Here is a 9,398-nt window from a genome sequence, read left to right on the forward strand (position 1 = left end):
ATTCGAGTACGAATTCTCTTAGTAAGGAGCTTTCAACACTCCCTTATCAAAGAGTTGATACGTAGTTAGTTGCCTCTCCGGGTCTTATACTTGTGTGTTGTGTTACTGAGCATTATGAGGTTTTAGATCGACTGCATTGACTGATTTTCGTTCCAGTAGTGAGGCTTCTCGCCCTTATCCACGGGCTACTACATTATCCTCAGCTGTCACTAATGTCATGGCAATGCTTTTTGATCCCTTGTCTCGTATTGCTACTGATACAGACGTCGTCGAGTGAAAGAGGAATCCATAGATGCTTATTTTGTTTAATGCCGTCCTTGACAGTTACTTGGCGAGTGTATCATAATCTAATCTGACCCCTATAAGTATTTTCTCAGGAGAGTCACGTAATGGGTGCTAGACTCACATATATAAATAGTATCATTCTCCTATCCGATTGTCAGTCAACTTAGCCCCCTTCTACAATCAACGCCTTTATTGGTTGATTCCAATCATTCTTCCCAGGTACCATCACACATAATCTTGTCTCATTCCACGGTTAGTGACCAGTTGCTAAACCTTGGAACTACTGGTCTTCAGAGTTGGAAATCAATCTGGCGCACCCAGAGATTTGAATGCGGGGTTCAGAAGTAAGAGAAAAGAACATTGGGCAGAGAGCCAAGCAGAGGAATGCGCTAACCAACTAAATCAGCCAACATTCATTTACGTCTCCCCAAACAAACATCCGACTTCCACACCATGTCTTCCTCTTTGAGCACGGGTTCCTTCCAAACCCTCACTTTTCACCCTGACAACACGGTGATTATACAGGATAAAATCTACGGGGAGCACACCATCTCCGAGCCGGTTCTAGCCGAGCTGCTTCGGTGTCCAGCTCTACTTCGACTCGCGGGCATCGGTCTTCACGGTCAAACCGATCTTCTGGGTATAACCCATACAGTGACTCGACTAGAGCACTCCATAGGCGCGTCGCTATTAGTGCGCAAAGTCGGCGGTAGCATCGGAGAGCAAGTCGCAGGTCTTCTGCACGACATCAGCCACACGGTACTCAGCCATGACGTCGATGGGGCCTTGTCGAAGCCAGGGGAGAGCTATCATGAGGTCCAAAAGTCACGGTATATCATGACCACTGAGTTGCCACGAATACTCACCAAACATGGCTTTGTTGATCTAAAGCCGTTTGATGAAGAGCTTTATCCTCTGGTGGAGAGACCCGCTCCTCATCTCTGCGCTGATCGTCTCGATTACTCTCTACGAGATGCTGTCGCGTTCGGTAAACTTGCGATAGAGGATGCGCGCCGCGTGTATGACTCATTGACAGCATTCCCGGACGCGTCTTCACCACATCGCTTGCTGGTTCTTCGAGACATTGATCTAGCCTTAGCTTATGCTAGGGCCTATGGTGAATGCGATAGGGATGTGTGGTGCAATCCGGCTCATGCCGTCATGTCCAGGAAGATAGGTCAGTTGATTGGGGATCTAGTGCAACAAGGATCGTTGAAGGAAGAGGTCCTATGGAATCTATCGGACCGCGAATTTTGGGAGCTCCTGAAAAGTAAAGTTGACTCTAAAGGATTGGAGACGATTAAACACATCGAAGCAGGGCCGCATGCGGAAGATTATCATCGTCTACCTCGTGGTACCAAGATTCGCACAATCGATCCTGATCTGCTCCTCCCGGGTGCTGGGCAACCCTCCCCACTGTCTTTTGTGAAACCTGAATGGGCTAAGGAGAGACAAGACTTCATTCAGGCTCGCCAGGCCTTGTTTATAGACTAGCATCTTTTACTGTCTACATCAACGGCGGCGTGAGCTGGGAACAAGATAGTATTCAGCCACAATTCGAGAACAATGTATCACTTTAAGCTTAATTTATAAATAGACCATATTCACTTCTCACAAAAAATGCCTCTTTTCACCAGTAGATGGTAGCGTTCTGATATGGCGGGGTTGACTGCCTCAGGCCTGCAACCCCGCCGCAAAAAAAGACCCGCTTATCGATTATCGTCCCCAACTTTTTATGACTCGACATCATCTCCAGACACTTTCCTCTTCATACTCCCAATTCTACAGAATCCCATCATGTCTGAAGCTCTGACAAACACCGACCTTCAGGGTGCTCTCCCTCTCATCGCTCGAGGCAAGGTTCGCGACCTGTACGATGTCGACGAGAAGACCCTCCTCTTCGTCGCAACGGACCGCATCTCCGCGTACGATGTGATCATGGAGAATGTACCACTCCCTCAGTTCTCAATAACAGTACCAGTACCACTAACAGCAATGAAAGGGAATCCCCGAGAAAGGCATCCTCCTAACTCTATGCACGAAAACCTGGTTCAAGATCCTCTCCGACAAAATCCCCTCTCTCCGCACCCACTTCCTCACCCTCGACCTCCCGCCTCAGATCCCCGAGTCGTTGCGTCCCGTCCTCCAGAACAGAAGCATGCAGGTGCGCAAGCTGAAGATCCTCCCCATTGAGGCCATCGTCCGCGGTTACATCACCGGTTCCGCCTGGAACGAGTACAAGAAATCCGGCACCGTGCACGGGATCAAGGTCGCCGAGGGTCTGAGGGAGAGCGAGGCCTTCCCTGATGGTCCTATTTACACTCCCAGTACCAAGGCGGAGCAGGGCGAGCATGATGAGAACATTCATCCGGATCAGGGTATGTTCTATCTATATCTCCGTTTCTTCCCGGGTTCCGATTTCGGAGGCAGTGGTTGATTTGCCTTGTTTAATTCTCTTTTCTCTTCTCTCTTTTTTTTAAAAAAAAAAATTATGTGGCTGTAGATTATTGGCTAATTGTTTGGTGCTGTAGCTGTCGCTATTGTTGGTGAACGTTATGCCTCTAAGATCGCCTCTCTTGCGGTTCAGCTTTACAAGGTCGCTCACGAGTATGCCCTTACTCGTGGTGTGATCATTGCCGACACCAAGTTCGAGTTCGGTTTGGATCCTGAGACTGACGAGGTTGTGCTGGCCGACGAGGTCCTCACCCCCGATTCATCGCGTTTCTGGCCTAAGGACTCGTACGAGATCGGTCGTGGACAGCAGAGCTTCGATAAGCAGTTCTTGCGTGACTGGTTGACGAGCGAGGGACTGAAGGGCAAGCCTGGTGTGCGGATGACCGATGAGATTGCGCAGAAGACCAGCGCTAAGTACCGGGAGGCATATGAGCGGATCACTGGTGAGACTAAGGTTCCTGCGGTCTAGTCAGGGAGGTGGTGTATGTCAAAATGAAATTGTCGTATATATAACGCTCAATTGTCCAATGTCTATAAATCCGTCTTACCCAAGTCATTGGTCAAGATGAAAACTGGTATAGAGACCTAAAAATATAAATTACTATACAAATTGAACCTGGTATCCATTTACTGATCCCACTCGGAACGCAACGCCTTCAATCCCTTCTTCGCTTTCGGCGCCTCCTGTTGACTCGTATGCTGTTGCGCAGACTCCCGCGTCCAGCCAGACCGAACACCCTCATCCACAGGCAACGCATCCACCCCACAGATCCGCCTCTCCTCCTCAATCTCCGCCTCGCTCATACCATTCGTAGCCCAGATCTTATGAATCCGCAAATCATACGGACCCTCCACGCGATCCGTAAGTCCAATACCAATACTCTTCACCCGCTGCCGCAAGATCGAAGTCTGCGGCTCAACCACCAAACCATGGTTCGTGCGCACAAACGCGTTAAGCGGTAACAGAATCGTCTCCCAACCTGTGGTTCCAGCTGTCTCCGTACTCGTCGACGTCGACATGATAGTCGATTCAGGCGGAACATCCGAAAGAGAAGGCGGTACACGGCTTGGATACACCTCCTCCGACTCCTCCGCCGCCGCCTCATGCGATGAGAGGTCCTCATCCGACGCCTCCTGAACCCTATGATGCCGAGTATACAGTCTGTGCTGGTGGATATCGGTCTCGACGATCGAATCCGTCTGGATATTAACGGTATACCTACGTCCATCGGACTTCACCCGCAAAGCGAGGTACGAGTAAGGATCCATATCCCAAAAAAGCCGCCCGAAGAGCCACAGCCCCCGGTCTTTGTTACGGAAGGCCGCGTATCCTATATATCATCGCTCTGTTGTTAACTCCTTATCACCAGCATGGATTGGGGTTCCCGGCGAGGATGGAAAGGTAACCGTACCCGTGCGCTCTACACGCCAGTTATTAGGTAGTTTCGTCGAGATACTGCCGTGGAAACGAGCGTGTGCGGGCGAATGTGTCGCCGGGTCGGCAGGGACGTAGTCTAAACTGGCGGTGCTGAAACCTCCAACGGCGCGGTCGGCCATGGTCTTGCATCCGGCGACGGTGGAATCATCTTCGAAGTCGAGGAGAACGTAGGGTTTCGTCGGGGTATGTAGGGCTTCCGAGTTCCAGGCTTAGAACCAGGGTAATTAGCAGATCGGTCGTAAGAGAGATCGGGGGTCCGACCGTAGGATATGGGAGATTTAAGTACCGATTTTTGACAGGCGGCCCAGTTCATCTGCGCTGCGCTTGAAGAATCCTGCGGGCTTCGCGGCGAAGCACCTTGCTGTCGGGAACATGGTGCAATTATTATGGCCGGTTTAGAGGGAGATTTGGGAGTTCAAAAGTCCAAATAAAATGGTCGGCAGGAAGAAACTCGGATTTCGGGGTCGAGTGAAATGACGTCGCGTGAGTTGGGACTGATTGATAACATAACCCCTGCTCACCGCCTTCAGGCTGAAGATTGACATTCAGTATGGTTACAACTTACCAGTATTGATTATTAAATACTAGGCGGCAATCGTGTCAGAGATATCATCATCTTGACGCAGGGCTAAGTTGCCTCCTTTTTTGAGGAGGCAAACCCGATTTATTGGGACACGCGGGGTGACCAACAAGTGGTACAGAGTCAACTTTATCTACGCTAAAGAACACTTCGTTAGAAACTAGATAGGATACTGCTAAAAGCAGGAGTTGAATAAAATTACACTGATAGCTCGATTATATGCTATGCTGGAGGTCTAGGATTCTTGTGGAGCAGCACATCTTCACTAGGAGTCGTCCAACAGCGTGAGAGTCCGTAAAGTAGAGGCCGAGCCAAATTCAGCCCTAAATCATCCCAATCGGGAAAGCAATCTATACAGCTTCAGAAAGACAATATTCATATAATTTCATCGACAACGACCTCTTTATTGCTTGTAAGTACATTTGGCTCAATAGCGTTGCATTGAAGTACCATTAGGACTCATCTGTATTGTAAAATCTTGTCGTTGTGGTTTTCATCGCCAGTAACATGCGGTGATGACGTCTGGATAGGATAACAAGCAACAGTCAGCCTTTGTCCTTGGCCCCCACGAAGAAGCCTGAAAGGTATTTTATTTTATTTCTTACTGGTCGATCCGAAATGTGCCTGGCTATACCAAGAGAATTATTAAAGACAGAGATTTGGGAACGGCCGAGAGGGTAACAAATAGGCAAGTCTAGCTTCCAGGCAACGCGTCTCTCTAAGACACATTAAATTCACCTGCTGATCTTCTTCCTTTTCGGCAGGAGCATGTGAAGGACAAGCTCATACTTCTTTTTCTAGAAGTCCGGGGGTTTATGACCACGCGGAGGCAGGGGCTTCTAAAATCAAAGTAGATGTTTGAAGACAATTCAATCATTTGGGAAGCCAATAGACCATAATATCACGTTTGAACTAATAATTCTCATTCACACGGCATGATGGTTACTGGTTATTGAATTACATGGTAGCCTCAGTAACTTGGAGCTGAAGAATAACGCTCTTGGTCCCTCCTTCAACGAGCTAGGGTTGCTGTTCAGGTAACAATCTCTCCAAGGTCTGCCTGAACATTACCGAACTATCTCAAATGTTGAGCCTCTCTGCATCTCTCTATCGTGTATGTACTAATTGTATTATGAGTCAGGTGGTGGTCTGTAAAGAATTATTGGGATATCGTCATTGCTATGAAAGTCGCCGTTAAGCCAGCCATTCTCTCAAGGACGAGTGCATAGCCTCTTCTCTAGCCTCTTCTACACTCCATTCACTCGGTAATCTCCAATCGTAGCCATGGTAGCGGTCCATGACTCGACAGTAAAAGTACCACCTCTCTATGTTTCCGTAAAGCCTATACAGATAATGCCATGATTTATAGAGGCAAACGATTATCAAATTCTGAGCTCACTGTGAGTGCCTGTTTGCACGTATGTAAGCCACACAGGAGACCTTTTTCTTCTCTCCCCATACTCTCTTCGCTTCTTGCATATCCCCCAAAACACACTCATCTATCATCAAACACGCCCACCTACCACCAAACGCTACTTTCCATAATCATATACCTCTTCTATATCCTGCCAATACAAAGCATCCTTCAGGATGCATAACAACGTCACCTATATCGGCGACATGGCCCCCTCCCCCCAGCATCCCAACCATAACGAACCTCAACTCACATTCGAAGAGGTTCAACAACGTTATGGTAAAGATGCCCGACTCTTCGTCGGAAAGTACGTATCACTTCTCTTGCTCGTCAAAGTGGATAGAATGCTAACATGCTCTAGTCTTTCGGTCAACGTCGACCAGTCAACGCTCATGCGGGATTTGCATGAAGCATTCAGGCCATTCGGAGCCTGCTGTGTCGGGTTGAAGTACAGCAGGACCAGACAAGGCCTGCAACTTCCTGGGGCGTTCGTCCAATTCGAAGTAAGTCATCTATTGTGTGCTTCTTTAAACGGTCTACAATATGAAACTAACGATCTACAGCGTCCCGAATATGCCCAAGCAGCTCTCAGCTTGGACCAGCAGCGCGAGCTGCATAACCGTCCTCTAAGAGTTGAGAGGGCAGCCGGGCAGAGTAAGTACTCATGATCCCTATGAAGACCTTGCTTCGATATATTAATATGTTATCTAGGGAATCGGTCTGCCAATGGGTCCCCGCCCTACCCCCAGCACGGCCCCTCCCCCCAGGCGCCATACCCCCAGATGCCACAACAGTGGTATCCGTCCCTGCAGAGGTCCTCGCTCGAGTCCATCTCGGGTTCCTATGAGTACCCTTATATGGCTGGTGCCCCGGGCCCATATCCACCTGTTTGGGGGGAGCATAGCTACCCTGGGCAGGTGGAGGCCAACAACGTTCCGATTCAGGAACAGGCTTCTGGGGGCCAGGTCGAGCGTCAGCAGGGCTCGACTGCCGCCATTTGGAACGGGCCCTTGATTGTGGATGGGTTCTGTTGGGCAGACAAGAGGAGGAAGTGATGGGACAAACAGTTTGATGGAAACTGTCGGGAAATCGAATGGGAATCGAATGGAAATTGAATGGAAATTGATCAAGTTTTTTTTTTTTTTTTTTTTCTTTTGTTCTTTTCTTCTGTTTTTGTTTCTTTCTCTTCTTCTTTTTCTCTTTTCTTATATATATAGCATGTTTTCTTTTATACCATGCCTCGCTATTGCGAAGGAGGGTCATAACAATGGCCCAGCATCTCTTGTCATGCATGCTGCTCTGTTGACCACATACATCTATACCCCCAATCTTATATCACAGAGCTAGCTAACACAATACATCTAGATCATCCAAGACAACCAATGCCTACAAGTAGAGCATCTTATATACAGAAAATCAAACAAAAAGGCGACATTTATCACGCCCTGTAACAAGTGTAGTCATCTTAGGGCTAAGGAAGAACAATTATCCTCGTCCCCGCATTTACGTATCCATCTTCCCGCTGATAGTAATCAAAACACGCCACTCCCTCATGGAGTAGACGATCTTCTTCCATCCATGTCAATACGTCACAGACATGTCTGATCTAGGCCTCGTAGAAGTCGATTCTCTCGAAGCCCTTGTCATCATCGACAATGAGCTCGATCCTCTCTCCCCACCTGCCCCGGACACCGTCCAGGTATCGGGTCTGATGGGTTCTCTTGCTCTACACTCTACACATGATTTACATGACCGAGGTGAAGCCAGAAAGGAACTGCAGATGGAGGACATTTGCTGTTCGGCGCATGGACTGTCTATCCTTGTGGTATGTTCCATTTCTCTTGGAAGAATTGAATGTAATGTATACTGATTGTCCCAGACAGCTACAAAAGGCGATGTAAAGCACTCGGTTCTGTTCGATGCAGGTCCAGAAAGCGAGATATGGGAGAGGAATGTCAAGCGGTTACGGCCGGATCTGTCTTTTGTTGAGCTGGTTCAATTATCCCATTGGCATCGGGACCATTCGGGTATGCACAGCCCATCTTCACTGATTCTCCATCAATTGTTCATCCGGTAACTCCGCTAACAGAACCCAGGTGGCCTTGTCCGAGCCATTGAAATGATAGCTGAGGCCAAAAAAGCCAAAGGCCACACAGACAAAGTGGCGGTAGATCTTCATCCTGACCGTCCCGACTATCGGGGATTCGCCCTGGGTCCAAACATTGTTTCCTTTCAGGCGGATCCTACCTTCGAGGAACTCGAAGATGCTGGCGGAGCTATCCAAAAGCATGACGAGGCACACACCGTGCTTGACAATTTCTTTCTGATCTCTGGCGAGATTCCCCGCCAGACGGCGTACGAAAACGGTATCAAAGGAGGCATGCGCTTTGATAAAGAGGAAAAGGATTGGTTTTCTGATGAGCTTATTTCGGATGAACGTTTCCTCGTGTGTAATCTTAAGGGTATGATCCCCGTTATCTTCTGTTCTGGATGGTCCCTAACGTGTAGTTTCCAGGTAAAGGACTCGTCCTGTTCACAGGCTGCAGTCATGCAGGTGTCGTCAATTGCTCACGACATGCGGTGGAAAGCTTCGATGGTTCTGTTCCGCTTTATGCGGTTGTTGGGGGCTTTCATCTTGCCACTAGCACTGCGGCGGACACGGAGAGCACTATCAAAGACCTTGAGAGATTAGACCCTGCTGTTCTGCTGCCGGGGCATTGCTCTGGTTGGAGGGCTAAGTTTGTGATTGAGAAATATATGCCTGGGAGTTTGGTGCCTTGCACTGTGGGTGCGAAGGTTACATTCTAGTGATCATCTTCCGTGTTACAGAGATCATATGCTTCGTGGCTGGACATCCTCGATATACTCTCTTTACAGAGATATACCGTTTGTACATAGCTCATCCTCTACTCTACGGTGTGCTCTTCTAATGACAGATGAAGTAGGTGAGATTAGGGTCGAATATAGAGGCAATATATTCCCACACACCACTACTAGGTTGGACAGAACTTGTAGCGTCGAAAGATGGTTCTATACACATACACACCTACATATCAATGTTGACTCAATGAACATGACCACCATTGTCTCGGTCCCGTCCCCGTCTACAGGTCTACTATAAGAATCGCTGGTACCTATCGTATTAGCACCTAATACACGCAAAGCGACCGTCATACCTCGATATACAACTCCTAAACTTGGCATATCAATCGGCCATGCTTGTAGAC

At 48.5% G+C, this 9,398-nt stretch overlaps 5 protein-coding genes across 5 annotated transcripts; 4 read left to right on the forward strand and 1 right to left on the reverse strand.

The window, feature by feature from the left end:
• Positions 1–389: 389 nt before the first annotated feature.
• Positions 390–3,208, forward strand: F9C07_2205330 (uncharacterized protein; the record flags this gene model as incomplete). The annotated part of the gene is made up of 8 exons (XM_041294498.2): positions 390–438; positions 505–537; positions 609–629; positions 692–1,766; positions 1,814–1,853; positions 2,074–2,232; positions 2,288–2,663; positions 2,817–3,208. The coding sequence occupies 8 exons, from the start codon at positions 390–392 to the stop codon at positions 3,206–3,208; spliced, it is 2,145 nt and encodes a 714-aa protein (XP_041148772.2).
• A 158-nt stretch (positions 3,209–3,366) lies between these two features.
• On the reverse strand, positions 3,367–4,551 carry F9C07_11754 (putative complex I intermediate associated protein; the record flags this gene model as incomplete). Its single annotated transcript, XM_041294487.1, has 3 exons — positions 3,367–4,070; positions 4,152–4,385; positions 4,464–4,551. The coding sequence occupies 3 exons, from the start codon at positions 4,549–4,551 to the stop codon at positions 3,367–3,369; spliced, it is 1,026 nt and encodes a 341-aa protein (XP_041148771.1).
• An 824-nt stretch (positions 4,552–5,375) lies between these two features.
• F9C07_11753 (uncharacterized protein) lies at positions 5,376–6,026 on the forward strand (the record flags this gene model as incomplete). The annotated part of the gene is made up of 3 exons (XM_071507679.1): positions 5,376–5,434; positions 5,726–5,794; positions 5,957–6,026. The coding sequence occupies 3 exons, from the start codon at positions 5,376–5,378 to the stop codon at positions 6,024–6,026; spliced, it is 198 nt and encodes a 65-aa protein (XP_071367972.1).
• Positions 6,027–6,347: 321 nt separating this feature from the next.
• On the forward strand, positions 6,348–7,663 carry F9C07_2261594 (uncharacterized protein; the record flags this gene model as incomplete). The annotated part of the gene is made up of 3 exons (XM_071510154.1): positions 6,348–6,478; positions 6,533–6,825; positions 6,883–7,663. 3 exons carry the CDS (start codon positions 6,348–6,350, stop codon positions 7,224–7,226), a joined length of 768 nt encoding a protein of 255 aa, XP_071367973.1. The 3' UTR covers positions 7,227–7,663.
• Positions 7,664–7,768: 105 nt separating this feature from the next.
• F9C07_11751 (metallo-beta-lactamase superfamily protein) lies at positions 7,769–8,979 on the forward strand (the record flags this gene model as incomplete). The annotated part of the gene is made up of 4 exons (XM_041294496.1): positions 7,769–7,996; positions 8,051–8,198; positions 8,268–8,633; positions 8,687–8,979. 4 exons carry the CDS (start codon positions 7,769–7,771, stop codon positions 8,977–8,979), a joined length of 1,035 nt encoding a protein of 344 aa, XP_041148769.1.
• Between the last annotated feature and the right edge of the window lie 419 nt (positions 8,980–9,398).

This window comes from Aspergillus flavus, chromosome 6 (assembly GCF_009017415.1).
Source record: "Aspergillus flavus chromosome 6, complete sequence".
In the NCBI taxonomy this organism is placed as follows: domain Eukaryota; kingdom Fungi; phylum Ascomycota; class Eurotiomycetes; order Eurotiales; family Aspergillaceae; genus Aspergillus; species Aspergillus flavus.